Below are 27,939 nucleotides of genomic sequence, written 5' to 3'. Positions count from 1 at the left end.
AAACAATCAAATAAACCAACATTCTAAAAATATTTCATTATAAAATTCTATGTTTGAGACTTTAGAATTCTTATAACACCATCAAATAACCAACCCAAATTTTGTCCCATTTTGGGAGGGAAAGAGAGCGCCACGTGCTCAGAGCAACTCAGAACTGAAGCCCCGGGAGGAAAAAAAAAGTCTTTCATAATGGTCAGGGACTACAATTCCCAGACACCCCCTCTCCGCAGAACGCCAAGCTCTGCGAGGAAAGGGCGGCGGCCAATTAGAGAAGACTACACTTCCCAGGACCCTTTGCGGCAGCGATTAGCGGGAGGGGAGAGGGGCGGAGCGATAGGCTTGGCGCTCGACGCATGCGCGGCGGCCAACCCGGAAGTCAGAGGAGCTGCTGGTGTAAGGAAGGCACCTGAGGTTGTCTACCTGGCCAGGTGTGTTGCGGGGAAGGGGTGGGAGGGGCAGGAAGCGTGGAGGGCCAGGAATGGGGCGGTGGGGAAAGAGGTTACCAAGCCAGGTGAAATGAGTTGGTGGGATTTGGGAGATATCTTTGGGGTGGGGAGTAGAAATAGGGTTGCCACATTTTTCTTACCAGTGCTGCGCCTCTGCTTTTTATTTATTTCATTTTTTTTAAAGAAAGCTGCCAGACACGCAGAGTTGAGCAGCTTTTCCTGGCAGGGTGACACGGAGGAAATGTTGCCCTGCTCCCACGTGGTGTGGGGCAGGTTGCTGGTGTCAAAGGCACAGGAGCAGGTGGAGCTGAAAGGAGAGGAAAGGTGGCAACCCTCCTGAGGGGAGGAGAGGGAGCCGGCCCCCAGTTCATGCGGGACATGCCTAAGCTGTTTCAATGTTGTGGTCGTTGTTTAAGCAGGGGGCTTTTCTCTGTGTGGGTCGGGGTGGGGCTTCTGCAACGGGGGGGGTTGACTTTTGATGGGAGAAAGGAATAGGGAAAGGGGGGGGGGAAGAGCTGCGAGCTCTGGACAAGGAAGTAGAAAGGAGACAGAGGGAATGCGTATCAGTTTTCTCACTGGTTGTAAATCAAACACGAAGGCACACTGCGCAGGTGTTGGCATGATAGTTTCTCTTGGGTACAATCTTACCCTTTGATGCTAGGGAAACAAACGGCCGCGCTCAGTTGGGAACAGAAGCTACTGAAGTCTCATAACCCAGCTTCTGGAGGAGATCAGTTCTGATCTCGACTAGATTATATGCCAGGAGTGAGCAGGTGGTGGCGGGCCCAATCTGCCACACTTGGGAAAAAAGGTACCACGGAATTGCAGAGTTGGGAGGGGCCCCTGAGGGTCATCTAGTCCAACCCCCTGCAATGCAAGGAATCTTTTTGCCCAACGTGGGGCTTGAACCCACAGCCCTGAGGTTGAGAGCTGCGTGCTCTAGTGACTGAGCCATCATGTTGCCAATCCAATAACAAGAAAGGCGTGTGGAAGAAATGGTTGCCGTAGCTAATCCACACGAATACAAGAGAAATATGAGGTGGCAGTGGTGGAATACCACCCTAAGCCAAAAACTAGTTGGCCTTGCCTCAGATGGAAACAAAATCCCAGCCCCTCATCCACTCTACTTAATCCATCTTCTCCCCTTCCGGAGTTTAGGACAATATCAGGAATTTTGTCTTTTGAACCTTCTTTAGTGCCTTTGGGCTTCACTTTTGCCTGTGATGTGTTGTGAGCGCTGGGCTTTATTTGTTTCCCTCCCCTGTATTTCTTTATTTGTTGCATTTCTGTATCACTTCCTTTTCCAGGGAATTCAAGATGGCTTGCATGGTTCCCACCCCTCCTGTTTAATCCCTGCAACAACAACCTGGTGAGGCAGGTTTAGGCGGGGGGGGGGCAGTGACTGGCAGAGAGAAGCAGGGACAAGGTCTCCCCAAGTGAGCATCACATGGCTATTAGGGGATCTGAACCACCCTGGTGTGCTCAGAAAGAGTTATCAGACTCTTTCTGCTGCTTCGTTGCGAAAGATGATTGGCACCTCGGAACAGAGCACCTTGAAAATACTTAAAAAGGCGCACTCGTGAGTCAGGTTGTCTGACAATGCCCCGGAGCGTTCAATTCTGCGTCCCGTGCAGTTATCACCTTCCCTTGCGCAACTGCAGCAGTTTTGCAGCCTCTAAAGTTTTCCCTGCTCCCTCCCTCTCTCTTTCTGCGTTGGCGAGCTACACAGGTTAATTACATGGTTGCGGATGAAGCGCTTGACAGCTAGATTTAATTTCAAGCATTGCGCTTGGCGAGGAGCCAGAAGCAGAGCACTGCCTTGTGTACGGACGGGAAATGCTTAACCTTTGGCGTTGGTGAGGCTGTGAGCCTTTCTTGGATCTGAGCCTCCTGCAGTCCGTCCTTTTGCAAAATGTTGGCCGCAGACCAGCAGATGCCCTTGCTGCTGTGGTTGCAATCCCATACTCACTTCGTTCCAGGTAGAAATGTATAAACTGAATTGTAAGCATGTGAACTGGGATGCCTCCAGTTTCACTCTTACCTTGGCTACGAATATCCCAGGTAATTTTAAAACAACTTTCCCTGTTAGATGGGGACGATAGGAATTGTAATTCAAAACATCCGAACTACATCTGGACTAAGTTGGCAAAAGCTTCCTCAAGGTAGGCTGCTGTTTTTGCCATAATGTGATAAGAGCAGCCTATCTTACATGGCTGTTCCAAAGATTATTCCAGTGATATATATCTTTTCAATCAACACGTTAAAAATATTCACGGCAGCGTTTTTGTGTGTTCCACACCCTTGTTTCCTTCTCCAACTGAAACCGAAACAGTTCTAAGAAAGGAACCGAAACTGACACAGTTCTAAGAAAGGAACAACAAAAAATTGCTCTCCCAATACATCATTGATCTTTGGAACTCACTGCCACAGAGATTTGGTGGGGGCGAAAGCATGTTGGCTAAAAAGATGAGACACATCGGGAAACCATATTGAAGTATATCTTGCAAAATCTTCATGTAGACAGAAAAATACCAAGTTAGTGAGATGTTATACTTTGGCAGAAGGGACGCGGGTGGCTCTGTGGGTTAAACCACAGAGCCTAGGACTTGCCGATCAGAAGGTTGGCGGTTCGAATCCCTGCGACGGGGTGAGCTCCTGTTGCTCGGTCCCTGCTCCTGCCAACCTAGGAGCTCGAAAGCACGTCAAAGTGCAAGTAGATAAATAGGTACCGCTCCGGCGGGAAGGTAAACGGCGTTTCCGTGCACTGCTCTGGTTCGCCAGAAGCGGCTTAGTCATGCTGGCCACATGACCCGGAAGCTGTACGCCGGCTCCCTCGGCCAATAAAGCGAGATGAGCGCCGCAACCCCAGAGTTGGTCACAACTGGACCTAATGGTCAGGGGTCCCTTTACCTTTATACTTTGGCAACCGTATTGTGAATTGGAGCAGAGGCGCCAAATCACATTTCAGTGAGCAAAATGAGAAGGGATCAATAGGAGGCAGCAGCAAAGCTTTCAGGAAGGTAAAGGGACCCCTGACAGTTAAGTCCAGTTGCGAACGACTCTGGGGTTGCGACGCTCATCTTGCTTTACTGGCCGAAGGAGCTGACATTTGTTCGCAGACAGTTTTTCTGGGCCTTGTGGCCAGCATGACTTAGCCGCTTCTGGCAAAACCAGAGCAGAGCACGGAAACACCATTTACCTTCCCGCCAGAGTGGTACCTATTTATCTACTTGCACTTTGAAGTGCTTTCAAACTGCTAGGTTGGCAGGAGCAGGGACTGAGCAACGGGAGCTCACCCCGTTGCGGGGATTCGAACTGCTGACCTTCTGATCAGCAATCCCTATGCTCTGTGGTTTAGACCATAGTGCCACCCGTGTCCCAGTTCAGGGAGGTAGGTGGCCCCAATTCAGTACTGTTATTCTTGAACTGAATGCTCCCCACCACGAAATAGCTGAGGGCATTTTAAGAGCATATGTTGTAGTTACCTTTGTATCTCAGCTACAAACAGGTCAGTCGTCATCTGACTAGGATCTTGGGGACCAGAATTCAAATCCTCATTCAGCCACGAAGTTCACTGTGTGACTTGGGCCAGTCACTGCCTCTCAGCCAAGCCTAGCTCACAGGATTGTTGTGAGGTTAAATAATATGAGCAACAGTAATAGCAAAATTTCTCACCTGCCCTTCACCAGCAGGTCCCAGGGCCGGAAATGTAGTATTAAAAACAGTTAAAAGCAAATTATATTCACAGGAATAAGGGGAGAATCCTGTATGTCATATTTTGTGTCCATGGAGAAAAGCAGCAATATAAATGTAATAAGAAAAATAAAATCCTTCCCCACTTTTATGCAAAAAGGATTTGTGCTTTTGGGATGATTACCTAGGGCAGGGGGTCCATTGAATTGTTTAAAATTCAGCAGATGGAACCAAAGGAAGTGTCCAGAAATAAAGGATTTTTGTGTGGAGTCGTAATCGCTTGTCATCTGAAACACTACAAGGTATTCTTTTTCTGCTGTTTGAATCCTAAACAGGCACCGAGCCTTGGATCTTGTACGTAATACAGCCACTAGAATCTTGAAAGCTAAAACACAAAAAAAGTTCAGGCATTGGGATATTTCTTTAATGGTTGCCTTAACCTTGTGGAGGGTTGTGGGTTTTCAAATGGGCATGAGAGCTAGAAACTTGTGCCCTTCTTCCTCCAAGAAGCTGGCAGACTGTTCTTTTCAGTGTAATATCCAGTATCCAAAACAGGACCATATTTATTGTGTCGGTTTTGGGAGATGCACTAGGGGCTTGCTCTGTCCACACCGTGCATGGACCTGGTATTATAGTACCTCTGAGCGACAGTGTAGCACAGTGGTTAGAGTATCGGACGGTGGCCTGGTTAGCCAGGGTTCAAATCCCCCGCTTGGGTGTGAAGCTCACTGAGAGAGACTTTGTCACTGCATCTCTCAGCCTAGCCTGTCTCACAGAGTTGTGGGGATTAAACGAGGAGGGGGAGAACCATGGAGCTCCTTGGGTAGAATTTGGGATTTAAATGCAATAAATAAATAACCCACTGATGTGTGTGTGAGAGACAACCCCCTCTTCATTGGAGCTGGAATCATTGTCACATAGCTGCCTGTCCACTGCGTCCAAAGTCAGTGGCAGACCTCAGGGTCCCAAATTCCCGCGACACCAAAGTTCAGTGCCGCCTCTCGCCTAATAATAATAATTTATTATTTATACCCCGCCCATCTGGCTGGGTTTCCACAGCCACTCTGGGCGGCTTCCAACCAAATATTGTTGTTGTTTAGTCGTTTAGTCATGTCCGCCTCTTCGTGACCCCCTGGGCCAGAGCACGCCAGGCACTCCTGTCTTCCACTGCCTCCCGCAGTTTGGTCAAACTCATGTTCGTAGCTTCGAGAACACTGTCCCACCATCTCGTCCTCCGTCGTCCCCTTCTCCTTGTGCCCTCCATCTTTCCCAACATCAGGGTCTTTTCCAGGGAGTCTTCTCTTCTCATGAGGTGGCCAAAGTCTTGGAGCCTCAGCTTCAGGATCTGTCCTTCCAGTGAGCACTCAGGGCTGATTTCCTTCAGAATGGATAGGTTTGATCTTCTTGCAGTCCATGGGACTCTCAAGAGTCTCCTCCAACACCAGAATTCAAAAGCATCAATTCTTCGGCGATCAGCCTTCTTTATGGTCCAGCTCTCACTTCCATACATCACTACCGGGAAAACCATAGCTTTAACTATACGGACCTTTGTTGGCAAGGTGATGTCTCTGCTTTTTTTTAACCAAATATTAAAATACAGTAATACATCAAACATGAAAAGCTTCCCTAAACAGGGCTGCCTTCAGATGTCTTCTAAAAGTTTAGTAGTTGTTCTTCTCTTTGACATCTGAAGGGAGGGCGTTCCACAGGGCGGGCACCACCACCGAGAAGGCCCTCTGTCTGGTTCCCTGTAACTTGGCTTCTTGCAGTGAGGGAACCGCCAGAAGGCCCTCGGCGCTGGACCTCAGTGTAGAACGTTCTGTATCATAATTGTGGCGCTCCCTGCAGTTAGGGCTGAGAGACAATCGTTACCGAAACCCTGGGGAGGTGCTGCCTGCCAGTGCATACAGTTCTGAACTAGATGGGCAATGACTTTTCAGTGTTCCTGGAGCAATGATGCTGAGGATCAAGGGAATATAGGAAACATAATTGAATCAGATCCGTGGTCTGTGCAGCTCAGTCGCCACCTGACTGGTAGCAGATCTCCAGGGTCTCCTGCTTTTGCAGTCCTGCCTGGAAAGTTCTAACCACAGAACTACGGTGTTTTAAATGTCATGAAGTTGTTGGAGTGGGTGACTCTCAGGCCTGTGGGTTCGATCCCCGTGTTGGGCAAAAAGATTCCTGCGTTGCAGCGGGTTGGGCTAGATGACCCTCGGGTCCCTTCCAACACTATAGTTCTATGATTCTATGGATGTCATTCTTTAAAAGTGACACCCAATAACAACTGTATTGGTTTGTTTGATATTTCAAAGCACGATTGCCTCTTGTTTGTTAGGGTCTTAATTTTATTTGATAAGGTTGCCCAGGAGTGGGTGGGGAGGAATACAAATCTTGTTGTTGTTTAGTTGTTTAGTCGTGTCCGACTCTTCGTGACCCCCTGGACCAGAGCACGCCAGGCACTCCTGTCTTCCACTGCCTCCCGCAGTTTGGTCAAACTCATGTTCGTATCTTCGAGAACACTGTCCAACCATCTCGTCCTCTTGTCGTCCCCTTCTTCTTGTGCCCTCCATCTTTCCCAACATCAGGGTCTTTTCCAGGGAGTCTTCTCTTCTCCTGAGGTGGCCAAAGTCTTGGAGCCTCAGCTTCAGGATCTGTCCTTCCAGGGAGCACTCAGGGCTGATTTCCTTCAGAATGGAGAGGTTTGGTCTTCTTGCAGTCCATGGGACTCTCAAGAGTCTCCTCCAGCACCAGAATTCAAAAGCATCCATTCTTTGGCGATTAGCCTTCTTTATGGTCCAGCTCTCACTTCCATACATCACTACTGGGAAAACCACAGCTTTCAGTATACGGACCTTTGTTGGCAAGGTGATGTCTCTGCTTTTTAAGATGCTGTCTAGGTTTGTCATTGCTTACAATAAATAAACAAGTTGAGGGGCTAAGGCTTGCTTTGAAAGCTCTCAGGACACCAGGGAGGCTCTGTTTTGTCACCACTGAGAAACTCTGTATGTGCTCAGGGGCACTCTTCCTGCTGTTGTTTCGCAGCCCCTTGCCAAACCTGGCATTTAAAAGAAAACATGAGAACATTTTTTCAGTTACAATGGCAAGGAGGAGAACACCCTCAGCACCACAGGAAGGTTAGGCTGGCCTCGACCAGAGCCAGGGCTTTTTCGGCTGTGGCCCCGATCTGGTGGAACGCTCTGTCCCAAGAGACTAGGGCCCTGCGGGACTTGACATTTTTCCGCAGGGCCTGCAAGACAGAGCTGTTCCACCAGGCCTTTGGCCAAGGCACAGCCTGACCCCCTCCTTTGGTAATCCTCACAGAACTCTAGCCCAATGGTTGCCATCAATTTGACTCTTGATTTTAGAATGAATTGATTTTAGAATGTATTTCAAGTAAATGATTATGATTTTATGTAAACTGTGTTACTTTTATTGCTGTTAGCCGCTCTGAGCCCGGCTTCATCTGGGGAGGGCGGGATATAATAAAATTATTTTATTATTATTATCACGTTGGTGGCCATCACTGCCTCCTGTGGGTGTGAGTTCCATAGGTCAATGATGAGTAGGGTTCCCCACCAGCTCCGCCTCTGCGTGCCAAAAGTTCTTGCCAAAGTTCTGCCTGCTGTTAAAAAAACAACAACACGAGCCCAATGGTTGCCATTAATTTGATTTTGAATTGATTTTAAAATGAATTGATTTTAGAATGCTGTGTTACTTTTATTGCTGATCTTTTTATTGCTGATCTGGCAACTTCTGTTTCAGTGTATCTGAAGAAGTGTGCATGCACACGAAAGCTCATACCAAGAACTAACTTAGTTGGTCTTTAAGGTGCTACTGGAAGGAAAAAAATTTTTTGTTTTGACTTTTATTGCTGTTAGCCATTCTGAGCCCAGCTTCGGCTGGGGAGAGTGGGATATAAATAAAATTTATTATTAATTCTATTATTATTTTCTTTTAAATATGGGGTTTAGCATATTTAGCCCCCTGAGTATATACAGAGTTTCCCATCAGCGACAATTCCCCTCCCTGACATCCTGAGAGCTTTGGGCCCCAGAACTTATTTATTTATCCTAGATCGCTGCTCCCTTAGAGTTCCCTCCTTATTCTTCCTCTTGCTTTCCATTCGGCACTTTGTAGACGGTCCCTTGCGGGGAGTGGGGATTTAAAACACACACACACACACACACACACACACACACACACACACGCAAAACAACAAGCCTGGGTAGGCTGAGACTCTGCTGTCATCCATATATGGGCATGCCCCAAACCTGGCCCTCCGATTGGCTGCTGGGCGCCATGCATATGCCTGTCAACAAATGGCTGAGCCTGGCGGATGGTGCGCGGAGGGGGGGGGCAGGAGGGAGAGTTGCAATCTGATGGATTAAAGGTCCCTATTGTATTGCAAGGGGGGGCATGTAGGGGCCGGTGGAATGGGCCTGCTGGCCCTTTAAGGGAGCAGTAACACACACACACACACACACACACACACACACACACAGAGCAAAAGGGGGGGGGGAAGCTTTGATTGCTTGCAAAATCCCAATATCTCTCCCTGCTTTTCTTTTTTACAAACTGATCCTCCTCCCCTTTTCTAAGCAGTGTTTGCAAAAAAAAAACAAAAGGGGGGGTAAGAAAAAAACGGAAGGAAAAACATCCTTTGCAACCTGTGGATCTGTTTTGTTTTATTTCATGCTGGTTTTTCCAGGCCCCAAAGCAGGGATGTAGGTTTCAGCGGAGGCCGCCTGCAGATCACACCCACTCCTCCCACCCCAGGCTTGGGAGTAACAGGTAAGAACCCTGGGAGATGGTGTGCGGTTGTTGCCTTTCCCCCCCCCCCCCTCTCTTGGGGTGCAGATGGATTCTTGAGCTGAGATCCTGGAGAGGGACTCTGGGCCTGGCAAGGGTTCCCCGCCCCCTTTCCCCCCCAAATGCATGACTTCCCCCCCCCCTCTTCTTTGCAAAGAGCTGTGTTGCGGGTGGCAGCCTTGGCACTGGGGTGCAAGGGGTGCGGAACTATTCCCTGGGCGCTTGCCCGGGCGAGTTGACACCTTGCGTGGGTCCATCGCGTCCTTTTCCTGGAAGGACATTGTTCCCTTTGTAGGCTCCACAAGTGCTTGCTCCCCTCCCTTATTATTTTAGTAAAAGGATCAGGGCCCTGGCAGAGCTAGATCCCAGAAGGGGAGGGGGGAGGAGAAGGGGGACGGCACCCAAGTTTGTCTCCATGGCCCAAGTCAGCGCAGGAGGTGGAGGGTGGGTGTGAAGACTCCCCAGGGGTTTATGCATGGGTGGGTGGCCAGGAAAGTGGGTGGCCCCCCCTCAAACCTGTTGACTCTGGTGGGCTTCCTCTTGCAAACCCCTCAAAGGCGGCGCTCGCCACCCTGGGGTCCTGGAGAGCCCCGGGTTGGCCAGCGTTGCTGCCCCCCACCTCTCCCCACGTGGACTTCCCTAGGATTTGCAAGAGGGCAGTGGGGAGAGGCAGACATAGAACATAACCTCCGTTTGCCCCATTTGTCTTAAGAAAAGGGGGTTCGGTCTGCTATTTCGGCTATAAGCGAGGCAGCACCCTTGCGCTTCAGAAGTAGAAGCCAGCCTTGGGCAGATTGCCAGTTTGGGGACTCTGGGCAGGTGGGGCGGCAAGTCGATTGGTGGTTGGGGGCAACCTTGGAAGTGTGTGTCTGTGTCTACCTGTCCGTAGTTATTTCACATGACTCCATTCATTCATGAACGTTGGATGCAATTGTCCCAAGCAGTGTCAGAAATTCAGGTGCATCAGCTAATCGACAAATGGCACCTTAAACCTAGGTTACAGGAGTCACAACAGAATGTCTGGGCACCATTACCTCCCCCACCAGTGGGGTTTGTTTTTGTTCTTGTTGTTGTTGTTCATTTAATTCATCTGTTTCTCTATCTATCTATCTATCTATCAATCATCTATTATCTATCTAAAGTGGTTTCCAAACATTAAAACATCATATAAAACAACCTAGAACAAAAAAAATAATAATTCAAGCTTCAAGGAAAATATTTCAGATCCTTCTCTAACTGACATTTTGCTTCCCCCATATAGTCATACCTCGTGTTGCGTTTGCTTCAGGTTGAGTGTTTTCAGGTTGCATCCCGACGTGGAAGGGTTACTTCCGGGTTTCGCCGCTCGCGCATGCGCAGACACTCAAAATGACGTCATGCGCAGAAGCGGCGAATTGTGACCCGCGCAGACGCGGGTTGCGTTCTGCTCACGTTGCGAACGGGGCTCCGGACAGATTCCGTTTCCAACAAGAGGTACCACTGTATTTATTTACCTACAGTGGTACCTCTGGTTACGTACTTAATTCGTTCCGGGGGTCCGTTCTTAACCTGAAACTGTTCTTAACCTGAAGCACCACTTTAGCTAATGGGGCCTCCTGCTGCTGCCGCGCCGCCGCTGTGCGATGTCTGTTCTCATCCTGAAGCAAAGTTCTTAACCCGAGGTACTATTTCTGGGTTAGCGGAGTCTGTAACCTGAAGCGTATGTAACCTGAAGCGTATGCAACCGAGGTACCACTGTATTTATTTACCTACTTAATTTATATAGCTGCCCCGTAGCAGAAGAGCTGTGGTGTATTGGTTAGAGTGTCAGGCTAAGACCTGGGAAATCAGGGTTCAATTCCCCACTCAGGAAGCTCGCTGGGTGACCTTGGAGTCAGTCGCAGCCTCTTAGCCTACCTCACAGGGTTGTCGTGGGGACTAACTGGGGGGGGTGTGGAACCATGTACCCCTTGGAGAAAAGGGTGCGATGTAAATGCAGTTAATAGGCTCTGCCGCTTACCTGCTCAAGAAAGCCGGAGGGGCCAGCAGAGATGTCTTTTGTCAACCTGCCATCCCGAGATCTCCATGGGGGTGCAGTTGGACCCGTGTCAGTTGCAAAACGCGCCTGGCTCCCGCCTACGTTCTAACACTGATGTCGCTTGGGTGTTGCACATAATTCACTCTCCCCTCTGAAGCCTGTTTCGCAAGGGGTCAAACTGTAGTGACGGGAGATATCCCCAAACAGAAAAGTTTCCTGCATAACTGGCCGGTGCTCTTTTTCCCCATGTGGGGGAAACAAAATCCATTTGAGAAGTTTGTTATTAACAGTGCGCCTTAGCCAATGATGTGTCCTATATTAGTAACACAACAGTAGCCAAGTGGTGAAAGGGTTGGGCAATGTCCTGCAAGACCAGGGTTCAAATCCGTGCATGGCCATGCAGCTCATCGGCTGACCTTGGGCCAGTCACGGCACCTCTCAGCTTCACCTACCTCGCAAGGTTGTTGTTGTTGTTTAGTTGTTTAGTCATGTCCGACTCTTTGTGACCCCTGGACCAAAGCACGCCAGGCACTCCTGTCTTCCACTGCCTCCCGCAGTTTGGTCAAGCTCATGCTGGGAGCTTCAAGAACACTATCCAACCATCTCGTCCTCTGTCGTCCCCTTCTCCTTGTGCCCTCCATCCTTCCCAACATCAGGGTCTTTTCCAAGGAGTCTTCGCTTCTCATGAGGTGGTCAAAGTACTGGAGCCTCAGCTTCAGGATCTGTCCTTCCAGTGAGCACTCAGGGCTGATTTCCTTCAGAATGGAGAGGTTTGATCTTCTTGCAGTCCATGGGACTCTCAAGGGTCTCCTCCAGGGCTGTAGTAAGGATTAAATGTGGAGATGGAGAACTGCATACTCCGCCTTGAGCTCCGTGGAGCGAAACAGGTGGGTGATAAATGCAACGAGTAAGCAAATAATATAGGGACGCGATGGCGCTGTGGGTTAAACCACAGAGCCTAGGAATTGCCAATCAGAAGGTCGGCGGTTCGAATCCCCATGACGGGGTGAGCTCCTGTCTCGGTCCCTGCTCTTGCAGTCCAAAAGCACAAAGTGCAAGTAGATAAATAGCTACCACTCCGGCGGGAAGGTAAATGGCGTTTCCGTGCGCTGCTCTGGTACGCCAGAAGCGGCTTAGTCATGCTGGCCACATGACCCGGAAGCTGTACACTGGCTCCCTCTGCCAGTAAAGCGAGATGAGCGCCGCAACCCCAGAGTCAGCCATGACTGATACCTAATGGTCAGGGGTCCCTTTACCTTTAACCAAATAATAATCAAGCGACAGGTGGATGCCTAGTGCAAAAGCAATGTTGGAATAACTTGAGAGCTGCAAATTTTTTTAGCTTTGGCCAATAAAATATGCATGCTAAAATGATATCGCTTTCTAAGGTAGGGATAGGGAACCTGTGGCTCAGGGGCCAGAAGTGGCCCTCCACGCCTCTCTGAACTCTCCCCAGGCAGCATTCCTCAGCGCCTTGCTTTGTACCCCAAGTGTTTCTTGCTTGGCTAGAAAGTTGCCCTTGAACCCTGACCTTTCCTCTGGCTTGCAAGTGGGGGGATGATGATGGAGAGCGGTGTGGGAGCACCTGCAGAAACTACCTTGCTTTAAGGTAAAGGGACCCCTGACCATTAGGTCCAGTCGTGGCCGACTGGGGTTGTGGCGCTCATCTTGCTTTATTGGCCAAGGGAGCCGGCGTACAGCTTCCGGGTCATGTGGCCAGCATGACTAAGCCGCTTCTGGCGAACCAGAGCAGCGCACGGAAATGCCGTTTACCTTCCTGCCGGAGTGGTACCTATTTATCTACTTGCACTGGCGTGCTTTCGAACTGCTAGGTTGGCAGGAGCAGGGACCGAATAACAGGAGTTCACCCCGTCACGGCGATTTGAACTGCCGACCTTCTGATTGGCAAGCCCTAGGCTCTGTGATTGAACCCACAGCGCCACCCGGGTCCCTCTACCTTGCCTTACGAAGGTGAAATTTGCATCGGTTGCTCTGCCCCCTCTGGCCCCCTTCCCTGCATCCTCTTTGCACCCTCGGAAGGCCACCCCAAAGGGTGTGCTGCCCCGGGTGGGAAAAGGTGCCCTTTGCCCTGGATGGAGGGGCAATGGAAAATGCTCCGGTGCCAGTTGACTTCTGCAGATAATCTGCATAGGAGTGTGTTTTTTGGGGGGGCATCCAATGTCCCTGGCAATGGGGGACCCCGGTTCATGCAGTGTGGGTAAGGGGGAAATCCTCTGCAAAAACTCTGGAGAAGTCTTGCATCTGCTTGCTTTCCCTGATATGTCCATTTTCTGTGTGCACATAATTTTTTTTTTTTTTTGTGGGGAAGCATTCAGCCATGAGACGCCTCCCCCACAAAAAAATCCTGCAATCTGGAATGGTCCAGCTACTTTGAGAAGTAGAATTTTGTTTTTGTTTTTTGTTTTGTTTTTAAGAAATATTTATTAAGATTTTACAAAAACAGATATACAAAAACACATAATAAAAAAACGAATAAACACACAGAAAAAATACAAAAAATTAAAAACAATTCTTTTTCATAACTTAAAACTCATTTGCTTGTTTCTTTGACTTCCTCACACCTCCCCTTCTTGTATTCCCATTTAAATAATGAAATCAGCAAATCCTTACCCTCTTTCATTTATCTTATCTCTATAACTTAACATTTTATAACTCAGTATTTTCATCCATTATCAATTCATTTTTGCATATTCTTATTAACTTTGTTGCCAATACCACTTATTTCCAATTACCTAATTATACCCTTCTTCCATATTCTTAAAGCATTACAGCTGGAAACCACTTAATTTCTATCCAACATCATTCTAACATTCATTAATTTTGGAATATTTCTGTAGATAGTCTTTAAATTTCTTCCAATCTTCTTCCACCGCCTCTTCTCCCTGGTCCCGGATTCTGCCAGTCATTTCTGCCAGTCCCATATAGTCCCATCATCTTCATCTGCCATTCTTCCAAAGTGGGTAAATCTTGTGTCTTCCAATACTTTGCTATAAGTATTCTTGCTGCTGTTGTAGCGTACATAAAAAAAAGAAGTAGAATTTTGTTAGTCATGTGCAGTTGACGATGCTTCCCACCAAGCCTGGCCTTACACGTACCTAAGGCCTAGGGCAGGCTTCCTCAACCTTGGCCCTCCTGATGTTTTTTGGCCTACAACTCCCATGATCCCTAGCTAGCAGGACCAGTGGTCAGGGATGCTGGGAATTGTAGTCTCAAAACATCTGGAGGGCCGAGGTTGAGGAAGAAGAAGAGTTTGGATTTGATATCCCGCTTTATCACTCCCCGAAGGAGTCTCAAAGCGGCTAACAATCTCCTTTTCCCTTCCTCCCCCACAACAAACACTCTGTGAGGTGAGTGGGGCTGAGAGACTTCAGAGAAGTGGGACTGGCCCAGGGTCACCCAGCAGCTGCATGTGGAGGAGTGGGGAAGCGAACCCGGTTCACCAGATTACGAGTCCACCGCTCTTATTAGCATCCTGCTTGGGTGCAATTTTGCCTGCCTGTTTTCTCCTCTGGAGTCGCTGTTACTCCATAAGTGTGTCCGGAGCCACCAAAAAGCTTAGGAGGAAGGGGAAAGTGATAGGTGGTCTTGGAGGAACCTGCAGGCTTTGAGCTGACAATGCCCCTCCTATTCTCAAAGTGCCTCTAGGGACTGCAGAGATCAGTCTTCACCCACCTGGCTCTCCTGGGCAGCGCTGACTAAGGCTGGCAGGAGTTCTTATCCAAAGCATACAGAGGGCACCAGGATGGGGAAAAACATCTATGCTACCACTCAGTGGATTTGTAACTGGCTGACTGACCGAACCCAAAGGGTGCTCATCAATGGTTCCTCTTCATCCTGGAGAAGAGTGACTAGTGGGGTGCCACAGGGTTCTGTCTTGGGCCCGGTCTTATTCAACATCTTTATCAACGACTTGGATGATGGACTCAAGGGCATCCTGATCAAATTTGCAGATGACACCAAACTGGGAGGGGTGGCTAACACCCCAGAGGACAGGATCACACTTGACAGATTAGAGAACTGGGCCAAAACAAACAAGATGAATTTTAACAGGGAGAAATGTAAAGTATTGCACTTGGGCAAAAAAAAGGAGAGGCACAAATACAAGATGGGTGACACCTGGCTTGAGAGCAGTACATGTGAAAAGGATCTAGGAGTCTTGGTTGACCACAAACTTGACATGAGCCAACAGTGTGACGCGGCAGCTAAAAAAGCCAATGCAATTCTGGGCTGCATCAATAGGAGTATAGCATCTAGATCAAGGGAAGTAATAGTGCCACTGTATTCTGCTCTGGTCAGACTGTGTCCAGTTCTGGGCACCACAGTTCAAGAAGGACACTGACAAACTGGAACGTGTCCAGAGGAGGGCAACCAAAATGGTCAAAGGCCTGGAAACGATGCCTTATGAGGAACGGCTAAGGGAGCTGGGCATGTTTAGCCTGGAGAAGAAGAGGTTAAGGGGTGATATGATAGCCATGTTCAAATATATAAAAGGATGTCACATAGAGGAGGGAGAAAGGTTGTTTTCTGCTGCTCCAGAGAAGCGGACACGGAGCAATGGATCCAAACTACAAGAAAGAAGATTCCACCTAAACATTAGGAAGAACTTCCTGACAGTAAGAGCTGTTCGACAGTGGAATTTGCTGCCAAGGAGTGTGGTGGAGTCTCCTTCTTTGGAGGTCTTTAAGCAGAGGCTTGACAACCATATGTCAGGAGTGCTCTGGTGGTGTTTCCTGCTTGGCAGGGGGTTGGACTCGATGGCCCTTGTGGTCTCTTCCAACTCTATGATTCTATGATCTCACATGGATAAACATCATTGCTTTTGACCTCTGTGGCATTTGCACCCATCCCTGTCCTCATGTCAGACCTATTTGCATGAGCAGCAACCACCTCCTTGTGCTAAAAACTCAGAAGCAAAAAAATATTGAGAGTTAAAGTGCATAGGGCTGGTCAGTGTATTGATATATTGCCCAAAACCAGTTTGAAGTCCATACAGTCATATCTCGGGATATATATGCTTCAGGATAAGTATTTTCGGGTTGCGCTCTGCGGTGACCTGGAAGTAACAGAGCGCGTTACTTCCGGGTTTCGCCGCTCGCGCATGTGCAGACGGTCAAATGACATCACGCGCGGAAGCGGCGAAACACGACCCGCAGACGCGTCTTACGTTCTGTCCAGGATGTGAACGGGGCTCCGGAACAGATCCCGTTCTCATCCCGAGGTACCATTGTATTCTGATAATGGTTTCATAGCTTTCGACCTGTCAATATATCACAAATCAGGATGTGAGTTAGGGCTGGGTGATATATCGTCCCAAACCAGTTTCAAGTCCATATCATGACACTGGTTTCATAACTTTTGACCTGGCATTGTATTGCAAATCGTGATGTGTTTGTGTGTGCGATGCAAAAATCACAATGTGGGAAAAGCCGTGAAGCCAGCCAAGGCCTCTCCGTAGCTTATTACAGTGGTACCTCCGGTTGCGGGCGGGATCCGTTCCAGAAGTCTGGCCGGATCCCGAGGTTTTTGCAACCGGGGGATCGCTTCTGCGCATGTGCGCACATCAAAACCCAGTAAAATACTTCCGGGTTTGCCACGCGCGCATCCCGAAGTTTACGTAACCAGAGGGTTACGTAAACGGAGGTACTACTGTACAGACATCGTGATATATATCATGATGTTTAGCTGGTGATATATTGTGATGTTGAAAACCAGATATTGCCCAGCCCTAAATGTGAACATAACAGAGAAGGGCAACAGCCATTTCAGCCACTCCAGAAGCATTCCTGATATTTGCAGGTTGGTTTGGTAGTCCTGTGGTTACAGGACTACCAAATGTTTTGGACTAGAGTTCCCATCACCCCAGACCATTGGCTCTGCTGACTGGGACACATCTGGAGTTATCTGCCCCTATGCTAGTCTGGCACCACTCCTCTTTTCTCGAAAAAAGCACTTGCAAATTGGCAAAGAGGAGTGGATCTACTTTTTGAATTTCTCCCTCCTCTCATCTTTTGCTCTCCTTCAGTGAACTGGGTGAAGAGGAGCGATTACACACACACACACACACACACACACACACACACACACACACACACACAGAGAGAGAGAGAGAGAGAGAGAGTGTAAAGGTAAAGGGACCCCTGACCATCTCGCTTTACTGGCCGAGGGAGCCGGTGTACAGCTTCTGGGTCATGTGGCCAGCATGACTAAGCCGCTTCTGGTGAACTGGAGCAGCACACGGAAACGCCATTTACCTTCCCTCCGGAGCGGTACCTATTTATCTACTTGCACTTTGACGTGCTTTCGAACTGCTAGGTTGGCATGAGCAGGGACCGAGCAACAGGAGCTCACCCCGTCATGGGGATTTGAACCGCCGACCTTCTGATCGGCAAGCCCTAGGCTCTGTAGCTTAGACCACAGTGCCACCCGTGTTAATTAAGATGGGGGGGGGGAAGGAGGACACTGTACAGCACTCTGCACAAACCTTTGTACTTTCCTCTGTGCAAATGAATCTGTCGCTCCTGACTCTCTGGGCAAGGGGATGATTGTGAGCTTTAATACGGGAACCCAGAGGCCTTTAATCCTGTTTCATGCCTCTGATCGTTCCGGTGTTGGGAGGCGGCCCCAACCCACACGAGGTGGGTGGCCAGGGTGAGCTTGCTTTGCGGGCCTTCCTTAAAAGCTCTGGCAAGGTTTCAAAGAAAGAAGGAAATAACTAATAGGAGCCCATGTCTGCAGCCTTGCATCCCTGGGGCTGGAAAATACCCCCCCATCACATGCAAATTTCCTAGGTGGGCACTGATAACATATTTTTATTTTTATTTGTTTGCCTATTGCATTTCTATCCCATCTTCTCCTCCGGTGAGCTCAAGGTGCTATGTGTGGTTCTTCCTCCCTCCTCCTTTGACCCAGATTTCTGAAAGTGCCAAACGTCCCCCAAAGTTTGGGGGAGCCCTGTCCTAGCCCACTGCTTTCTCTCTCTCTATTTTAATTTTAATTATTTTAATTTATTTGGTCAACACAAAACAAAAAAGGACAAAATTAACCAAAGTGAAAGTACCACCAGTCGCGCCATACCTAGGGAATTAATTTAAATTTCATAATCCCTACACTGTCATGGTCTCTTCTTTTTAAACCCGACTTCCCATCTACTCCATAAATCAAATTACCATTCTTTACTGCCAGTACATTTTATTACTGTCATCTCAAAACATGTTCAAAATATCTTAAATCGTATAACTAGTAAACTATATTGCTGGAGTTATTCAAATGCCGCTACGGATTTTAGGTCAGTATTATTAATTTTCAAGTATATTTTAAATACTTCCCATTTTGAAATGAATTCTTTCCTTGGTTTGTTCTTTAATTTTTTGGATAGTAAAGGTAAAGGGACCCCTGACCATTAGGTCCAGTCGTGACCGACTCTGGGGTTGCGGTGCTCATCTCGCTTTATTGGCCAAAGGAGCCGGCGTACAGCTTCTGGGTCATGTGGCCAGCATGACTAAGCCGCTTCTGGCGAACCAGAGCAGTGCACGGAAACGCCATTTACCTTCCCGCCAGAGCGGTACCTATTTATCTACTTGCACTTTGACGTGCTTTGGAACTGCTAGGTTGGCAGGAGCAGGGACCGAGCAATGGGAGCTCACCCCATCACGGGGATTCGAACCGCTGACCTTCTGATCGGCAAGTCCTAGGCTCTGTGGTTTAACCCACAGCGCCACCCGCGTCCCTAATTTTTTGGATAGGCTATCTTAATTCAGCATAAACGATCGTTTTTTGGACTCATTGTTTGGGGTCCAGCCCACTGCTTTCTCAAAGCATTTGTGTGAGGAACCCCGGAAGCTTATAGCGGGAATTGCAACGCTTGTTTTCCGACGCGATTGTGAGCTCTGAGGTCAGCGTTCGTTGTTGGGAAAGTAGGGTACAAATGCAAAGCGAAAATTAGAAATGCCCCGCTGAAGAAGTCAGGCGGTAACAGCGGGCACCTTCCCTGAAGCACTGTACTTCTGTCCTTGCCCCTGCTGTCGAGCCTCTCTGCCCCATAGCTCCTGCCCAGACAGCTGCCCTTCAGCTGCCTCCCCAGCCAGCCAGCCCCATCTGTGCCGCAGCGGCTGCCTCTGTCCTGCCCTTTACGAGCCTCAAGTAAATTATGCAGCAGGAGGCCACGCTGGTTGCCCACAGCTGGTCAGACTGTGGGGTGGGGAAGCAGGTGAGGAAGCCAGGGACAAAGGTGTGCATGGGGTGAGGGGCTCAGGTTTAATAATAATAATAATAATAATAATTATTATTATTATTATTATTATTATTATTATTATTATTATTATTATTTATTATTTATACCCTGCCCATCTGGCTGAGTTTCCCCAGCCACTCTGGGCGGCTACCCAATCAAATGTTAAAAAGAGTACAGCATTAAATATTAAAAACTTCAGATGTCTTTTAAAGATAGGATAGCTGCTTATTTCCTTCACATCTGAAGGGAGGGTGTTCCACAGGGTGGGCACCACTACCGAGAAGGCCCTCTGGCTGGTTCCCTGTAACCTCACTTCTCGCAATGAGGGAACTGCCAGAAGGCCCTCGGCGCTGGACCTCAGTGTCTGGGCTGAACGATGGGGGTGGAGACGCTCCTTCAGGTATACTGGACTGAGGCCGTTTAGGGCTTTAAAGGTCAGCACCAACACTTTGAATTGTGCTCTGAAACATACTGGGAGCCAATGCAAATCTCTCAGGACCGGTGTTATGTGGTCTCGGCGGCCAGCCCCAGTCACCAGTCTAGCTGCCGCATTCTGGGTTAATTGCAGTTTCCGGGTCACCTTCCAAGGTAGCCCCACGTAGAGCGCATTGCAGTAGTCCAAGCGGGAGATAACCAGAGCAGGTAGTCACTGGAGTATGAACACAGTGGGTGGAGGGGTCCGAGAGCACGATTCAGGCCTCCGATGCCTCCCCCCCAACGCTTCTGCAACCATTGCCAGTTCGCCGCCTTTCTTTGCTTCAATCATGAGATCCAGAGACCTGAAACGAAAGCGTTGATTTTCAATTTGCTGGGGTTGAGGGAATGGCCCCCGTATCTATGGGCCCCGCAGAACAGGGCCTTTTCTGCAGTGGCTCCCCACTTGTGGGATGCTCACCTGGTTCCTTCATTAGGCACCAATCGAAAAGGGCCCTCTTCAACCAGGCCTTTGGCTGGTTGAGATCCGATGCCCTTTTAAAATGTGTCGTGGAAGGGGGCTGGTATTTGTATTCCGTACACTGTGTTTCTTATATTGCAGTTTTGTGTCATGAAGCGCCCCAAGATGTACGGGTATGGGGCGGTATGCAAATACAGTGGTACCTCAGGTTAAGTACTTAATTTGTTCCGGAGGTCTGTTCTTAACCTGAAACTGTTCTCAACCTGAAGCACCACTTTAGCTAATGGGGCCTCCTGCTGCTGCCGCGCCGCCGGAGCCCAATTTCTGTTCTCATCCTGAAGCAAAGTTCTTAACCCAAGGTAATATTTCTGGGTTAGCGGAGTCTGTAATCTGAAGCGTATGTAACCTGAGGTACCACTGTATGATAAATAACAAAATAATAATATTATTAATAATAACCTTTGAGAAATCACCATTTCTACTGCCACACCCCGTTCTGTGATGGATCTGGGTAGCTAGGTAGCTAGCTAGGTAGGTAGATATACTATGGGCCTGAATTGTGATTAAAATAACAGTAGAACAATAATAATAGAATTGCAGAGTTGGAAGGGACCTGAGGATTATCTAGTCCAACCCTCTGAAAGGCAGGCATATGCAGCTATCCCACACAGGGATCGAACCTGCAACCTTGGCATTATCAGCACCACGCTCTTACCAATTGAGCTATCCAGGCGTGATGTATTGTTAGTATGCTGTCCCACAATTTGGTACTAGGTAAAGAATGCAGTGGTCTATTGTGTGGCTCCTGACATACTGCTAAAGGTTGCCCTTTTGCTTTTACACCATGAGGGCTAGAAACCTGATGGTGCCTTTTCAAAACCAGAAAACTTATTTCCTCTCCCGCCTGCCGGAAAGCTGAATTCTGCGCCCCTCGTGACATCCTTGCGGGGGGGGGGGGGAACCCCCGCCCAGTCCTGCCCTGTTGCGATTGCAAGCCGGCTGATGTCTTGTCTTTTCCGCTTCCCCCAGGCACCTCCGAGGCCCCACAATCTGCGCATCCATGAGCGAGGGGAAAGGAAGGGCCGCCTTCCCCCCTGCCCCCTTGCCATGAGACAGTGATGGATCAGAACACCTTCTCGCACATCCAGCTATGGTGCCCGCGGCCTTTCGGCACCTACTCCCAGAACAAGCAGTGCCCTGGAGGCCAGGTGAAGAAGACCTTTGGGGACTTTGCCTGCAAAGCCAAGGAAGACGAAGAAGGCGGTGGCGAGGCCTGCTCCGAAAACACGCCCCCTGCCCCGCCGCCTCCGCCCCCGCCGCCCCCCACGGTCTCCCCCAGCCCCAGCCAGGTGGAGGAGGGCCGGGTGCTCTTGGACACGTGGTACGTGATCAAACCGGGAAACACCAAGGAGAAGATCGCCTTCTTTGTGGCCCATCAGTGCAGCAGCGGCAGCCGAGCCAGCGCCATGAAGGTCAAGGGCAACTGGGGGAGTGACAGCTCCAAGGCCAAGCGGCGGCGGCGGTCCCACGACCCCGGCAAGAGCAAGGCCTGCCCGGTCAAGGCGAAGGACGCTGGCAGCAGCAGCAGCAAGGAAGCGGAAGATGTGTGCCTTTGCCCGGAGTCCCACGCCGAGCCGGCGGGCGGAGACTCCACCGACCTGCTCTCGGTGGCTGAGATGGTGGCCTTGGTGGAGCAGCGCACCGCCCTGGCGTTGCAGAACTACCCCCGGCCGAGCGTGCCGGCCGCGCCGCCGTCCCCCATGGTCTTCGTGTCGGCAGAGCAGGAGGGCGAGGAGAAGAGGGCGCCTTCTCCGGGCGGCAGCTCGGACTGCAGCCGGGTGGCGGAGGCGGTGGCCCACTTTGAGTCGCAGCAGCGGGAGAGGAGCGTCCTGCGCCCCAACGGCCTGTGCCGGGAGTCTCCCGAATGCGTGGCCAACTCCCAGCACAGCCCCGGCGAGGTGCGCATCGCCTTCCGCATCTCCAGCAGCCGCGACCCCCGCTCGCCCACAGAGGGCGGCCAGGGTGCCCGCCCCAACTGCATGTTCATGAGCTGCGGTGGGTCGCCCACTGGCAGCGCCGCCCGCGCCAAGGACAAGATCACCTGCGACCTCTACCAGCTCATCAGCCCCTCGCGGGACACGCTCCCCAACAATGTGGACTTCCTGCTGGCCAACGCCTCCCCGAAAGGTGCGGATGGGGTCGCCAGCGAGTCCCCGGACGTGGAGATGACTTGCCGGGAGAGCCCCGGCGGCTCCGGCAAGCTGGATGCCATCACGGAGGGCGGCCGGGGCGGCGGGGAGAAGACAGGAGGCCCCGCCGCCGCGGTGGCTCGCGACTGCGTCTCCGGCTTCCACGTCGACGTGGTGGTCACCGGCGTGGTGGACCAGTGCGTCTTCTTCGGCAAGGACAGCACCAAGAATATGAAGGAGGAGACGGTCTGCCTGACGGTGGGCTCGCCCACGCAAGAGGGGCTGTGCTCGGCGTGCGACGACCCGCCGCCAGGCCAGCTCTTCTTCCTGCACGCCCAGGTGCCTCGGCAGGAGGACGGCCGCGACGTAGACGGCGCTTTTCTAGACCCTGCCAGCGGTGGCGAGGGCAGCCTAGAGAGAGCCGACGGGCCCGGCCTGGAGCCGACGTCCGCGGACACCTCGCTCTGCCGCCTCTACCGTCACGTCTCGCACGATTTCCTCGAGATCCGCTTCAAGATCCAGCGTCTGCTGGAGCCGCGGCAGTACATGCTGCTCCTCCCGGACCATATCATGGTGAAGATCTTCAGCTACCTGCCGACGCAGTCTCTGGCCGCCTTAAAGTGCTCCTGCCACTACTTCAAGTACATCATCGAGACGTTTGGCGTGCAGGCCACGGACTCGCGCTGGACCCGGGACCCCCTGTACCGCGACGACCCCTGCAAGCAGTGCAAGAAGCACTACGAGAAAGGGGACGTCTCCCTCTGCCGCTGGCACCCCAAGCCCTACCATCACGACCTGCCTTACGGACGCTCCTACTGGATGTGCTGCCGGCGGACGGACAAGGACACGCCGGGCTGCCGGGTGGGACTGCACGACAACAATTGGGTGCAGCCTTGCGACATGCTGAGGGAGAGGGCGGCCCGGAGGGAGGACGGGAGGTGAGGGGGAGAGCCGGCGGGGACGGGGGACGAGGCGAAGAAGAAGGAGCGCCTCCCCCTCTTCTCCGCTCTCCTCGGGTGTGCAAGAGGGTGTGGTGTGATTGTGTTTTACAGGATTTTTGTTGTGTTGAGGGTTGTTTTTTTCCAAAAAAAAAAAAAATTGCATTTGGTTGCGTTTCCCCGTTTGGGTTTGATTTCTTGCCTGCCCCCAGTTACAGAGGGAGGGGGGGGCGCCAAAAAGCCAACGTATGGAAAAGTAGAAACTAAAATCTACGTCTAAGGAGGCACAGGGCCCCTAGAAACGTAAAGGGAAATCGTGGATGGCGGGGATTAAAATGAGCACCTGTTTTCTCTTCCAGCCATTGCAGCTCATCTCCAGCTTTAAGGGAGGGGAAGGGTTAAGCTACAGACCTGAAGGCATTGTCCAGCTCCAACTCCCATCATGCTCTTGGCTCCCTCTGGAGGGCAGCAAGTTTCTGGTCCCTGGTGTTAGGGAGATGATGTGAAAAATCTTCGAGTTGCCTCTGTCCCACCCCTGTTTTTGAAAAATAGGACCTTTCCTGAGCTTCCAGATATCTGGTGATATTTGTTCTCCTGACGTGATATCGCTGGTGGTACCCATGCAAGGCTCGCAGAACCGTTTGTGTCCATCCTTGTGTCAGTCGAGGATGCAGCCTCACGGCTGACTGTAGGAACCAGAGGCAAAGTGTGCTGCGGTTTCCTGGTGGCATCCCTGCACTGTCCTTTTTAAAAACCAGATTCTCAAGCCCTTTAGGGCAGCAGAGGGATTTCCTCTGTGCCCTTGCAAGACCTCATTCCTAGGGAGGGTATTCTGAGGCAGCCCAGAGAGCAAAATCGGTCCGGTTTCCCCCATTGCCACGGGAAAACCGTGCTTGTTTCTTTAAAGCATACTTCCCCAACCTAGTACCCGCCGGACATTTTGGACTACAACTCCCATCAGCTGCTTCTGTAGTCCAAAAACAGCTGGAGGGGACCCCTGTTGGAGGAAGACTGCTTTTAAGACACAGCTGTTTCCTTGCAATGAATAAACCTTGATTTCCCAAGTTGCAAATCTTGGCTTTGCTTCCTCCTTCCTCCACGCCCCGAATCCGGGCCCTTTGCTCCTCAAGTCCAGGCACAGGCAAACTTCGGCCCTCCAGATGTTTTGGACTACGATTCCCATCATCCCTGACCACTGGTGCTGTTAGGTAGGGATCATGGGAGTTGTAGACCAAAGCATCTGGAGGGCCAAAGTTTGCCAAGTCCACGTTAAGAGCAAACAGGACCCTGCTTCCCTGTTTTGAGGGTCATTTAGGTCAGTGTTTCCCAACGATCTTGGGTTTTTGGACTACAACTCCCATCATCCCTAGCCAGCAGGACCCAGTGGTCAAGGGTGATGGGAATTGTAGTTCCAAAACAGGTTGGAGACCCAAGCTGTTTTGGGAAACACTGATTTAGATCTCTTGACTTTGGCTGCGGTTCCTACAGCCAAACCAGCTCTACTGGGTCTGCCTGTGCCCTCTGCAAACCTGTCACCTCACAAGGGGAACCTCACACCCCTGCTCCATTAGAGAGAGACCCTCCTTTATCCCCAAATCCCCGCCATTTTGAAACCCTTCCGGACACTCTGTGCTCTGGGATTGCATGCAACCCTTTCGGATCCCACAAATCAGACCTCCGTTCTGCTACCTGGCTGCTCTCTCTGTTTGCAAGGGACCTCGGGGCAGGTGGATGGAACAGCCACAAAATAATCCCAAGCCCTTTTTACGAGTTGGAGAGGAACGGCGCTGAAATCGCATTGTTCCAGGAAGAGGGCAAAGGGAGTCTCTGCCAGAAAGCCCTCTGCAGCCGTGTTCGAACCAATCTGGGGGTTCCCTTCACACACACACACAAAAAAGCCAGGGAACCACTTTAAAAAACAGAGTTACCTTTGTGACACAGAGGGGAGTTCCCAGTCCCAGACACCTGCTTGTGAGCTGCAAAAAAACCAAAACAGTTAGCACCGAGAATAGGGGTTTGTTTTAACTGGAATTTCCAACGTGAGGTCTGCTAGCGCTAGGAGAAAACATATCGCCGTCTGCCCGCTGAATTGCACTAGCAAGCAAAGGGGGTGGCGTGTTGCTTTGCCTAACAGTCAAGCCCAGCAGTGGGGAAGGATGACGGAAGAGGAAGGGCTCCACACCTTGCTACTGTGGTTTATGTTCGCCCGCAATTCGCTGCATGTCCGACGGCCCCACGGCAGGGTGCTTCTGCCCCCCCCAAAAATAAAAATCAGGAGAGGGTTTCATCGCCCAGACATATCACCTCCGTCTGCCTTTGATGCCCTGCGCATCTTCTTAGGGCTACAAACTCTCACGTTGTCTTAAGGGCTCTGTTCGTGACGTCTGGGGCTCCACCGGGTTAGGGGGACCTTGTTCTCTGCCAGGGCCCTGGGCAGGTAGGTCAGACCCCCTTCCGTACCAAAGAGAGGGCTACCACCTGACTTTTTACGTGGCCCCTTCACCTCGTCCCCACCCACCGTAATGGGACGGAGAGAACCCATTCTGCAGCAAAGGAGTTTTTCCATCCTCCCTGAATGCAGCAAACCCCCATTGAGGAGTTTATACTCCTCCGTGCAAGGAAATTTGATCTCTGCTGGGGAGCAGCGCTCTCTGTCCTGCACCCCACAGCTCTGTCCAGCTAGAGATCAAGAATTGTCCCGAGACCCCCACCCTGATCCCATTGTTCAATAGATCAGCTTGGATTTTCTGGAGAAAAGCTGGCGGTTTCCCCTTAGATGTCCAGTCCACAGAAAACAAAAGACCTCCATGCGCCTCCCTAGCCCTCTTTTGAAAGTCTCAGCTGGGCTGTTGGCTCCCGTATATTTTCCCCAGACTGCCCTCTTCCCAGATTCCATACAGAGCAGTTCTTGCTGCTTTTAATATTTCCGCAGGGGAGGCAGTCGCAAGAGCCGTCGCTTGTCCCCAAGGCTGGCCCGGCAGAAGGGAGAAGGTGCAGCTATGAGAATTCTCCTGCGCAGCTCTGCCGCTTTACGGATTCTGTGTCAACCTGGAATCCATGCAAGCACTTTGCTGCCCTCCCTAGACACATCCATCCTTAAGGAGCCCTAAAGAGTCGTCCTTGCGCATGTCGCCTTTTAAGAGTGTCACCCTCTTAAAATATGTACACACACACACACCCTCCAAATATGTGCACACACACTACAACCCAACCCAACCCAAATATACACCTCCCCTAAATTATGGGCGGTTTTTAGCCATCTATCTCATCCTACCTGCCGCCCACCGAAAAAACCTTGCTCATTTCTCTCCTCCCTACCAGAACTCGATCAGGGCTCGCTCCGCAGTCTTCCCCAACCTCACACTTCGGTCGAAAGGTCTTGCCCCCCGCACTGCTCCGCTGGCGAAGTGGAGTGCCTTCCTCATCTCCTCCGGTCCTGTTCACACTGATATTTATATGCTTGTTTGTCTCTGTACATGTGTGACATTTTCAAAAATGACTTTTGAGTGGAGGGGGGAGAGAGAGAGAGAAAAAAAAAAATTAAACAGCAGGAAAAAGAAAAGAGAAAAGAAATAAGCCTTGATTTCTGACAGTGGTTCTGCACTCGTTTTTATTTGCTGACCGAGGGGTTCATAAAGCGAGTCGTTTGGGCTTTCTTTGCACAAACCGGAGTTAAATTGCAAAGCCCGATAAGGACTGAGCATGCTCAAGAGCGGCGGAATGTTGAGCGTTGGTTGAAAAAGAAAAATGGAGAATGAAGTGGGTTGCTTTCATTACACCCATTGTACAGATGGGATAATAGAGGCGGAGGGGGTCATGGCTCGCCTAAGACTACATAGTGAGTTTGCAGCAGAGAATAAAACTGGGACCTGATTCCTAGTTCAGCCTCTCTTGCCACCATACTAGAACAGCTCTTAAAAGCCCCAAAGATTTTTATTGTCTCTGAAACTGGTTTCACCTGGTGTCCCTAGAACAAGGAATGAAAGGAAAACTAGGTAGTCCTTTTACCTAGCACAGCAGCTAAAACCAATATCTTCCTAGCTTTCTTTTTCTTCCTCTTCTGCACCTCTCACCTCTTGTTTCATGGTCACATAGTTGGTTAGGTAAACGTAAAGGGACCCCTGACCATTAGGTCCAGTCATGACCGACTCTGGGGTTGTGGCGCTCATCTCGCTTTATTGGCCGAGGGAGCCGGCGTACAGCTTCTGGGTCATGTGGCCAGCATGACTAAGCCGCTTCTGGCGAACCAGAGCAGCGCACGGAAATGCCGTTTACCTTCCCGCCGGAGCGGTACCTATTTATCTACTTGCACTTTGACGTGCTTTCAAACTGCTAGGTTGGCAGGAGCTGGGACCGAGCAACGGGAGCTCACCCTGTCATGGGGATTCGAACCGCCGACCTTCTGATCGGCAAGTCCTGGGCTCTGTGGTTTAACCCACAGCGCCACCCGCGCCCCCAGTTGGTTAGAGCATGGTGCTAATAACACCAAGGTTGCAGGTTTGATCCCCATGGGAGACAATGCGTATTCCTGCATTGCAGGGGGTTGGTCTAGATGATCCTCAGCGTCCCTTCCAACTCTGCAATTCTATGATTCCACGATCTAAAGAGGGAGGCAGAGACGAGATCTGAAACTCGGAAACACTGCTGCCTCCAACTGTGAAGGCTCAGGTATGAGCCCATTTGGCCATGGTACAGCAATCA

General features: G+C 50.6%; 1 protein-coding gene across 6 annotated transcripts; it reads left to right on the top strand.

The window, feature by feature from the left end:
* Positions 1-311: 311 nt before the first annotated feature.
* Positions 312-26,811, top strand: FBXO46 (F-box protein 46). 6 transcript variants are annotated; one of them, XM_083627249.1, is made up of 3 exons: positions 313-428; positions 8,848-8,923; positions 21,141-26,811. In XM_083627249.1, exon 3 carries the CDS (start codon positions 21,230-21,232, stop codon positions 23,240-23,242), a length of 2,013 nt encoding a protein of 670 aa, XP_083483375.1. In that variant the 5' UTR covers positions 313-428; positions 8,848-8,923; positions 21,141-21,229; the 3' UTR covers positions 23,243-26,811. The 6 variants fall into 6 exon arrangements, 5 of the variants coding, with proteins under 5 accessions (XP_083483373.1, XP_083483375.1, XP_083483372.1 ...); XM_083627246.1 differs by having other exon boundaries at positions 8,848-8,930; XM_083627247.1 differs by lacking the exon at positions 8,848-8,923 and having other exon boundaries at positions 312-428.
* Positions 26,812-27,939: the final 1,128 nt, after the last annotated feature.

The sequence above is a fragment of the Podarcis filfolensis genome (genome assembly GCF_964270895.1).
Source record: "Podarcis filfolensis genome assembly, chromosome: 8".
NCBI lineage: Eukaryota > Metazoa > Chordata > Lepidosauria > Squamata > Lacertidae > Podarcis > Podarcis filfolensis.
Note: the sequence above shows the minus strand (reverse complement) of the source record. Positions and strands in the feature narration are given on the sequence as shown.

Excerpts from the sequence above, each read along its gene's own strand:
- FBXO46 (XM_083627247.1), top strand. The coding sequence starts at position 21,230 with ATGGATCAGAACACCTTCTCGCACATCCAGCTATGGTGCCCGCGGCCT.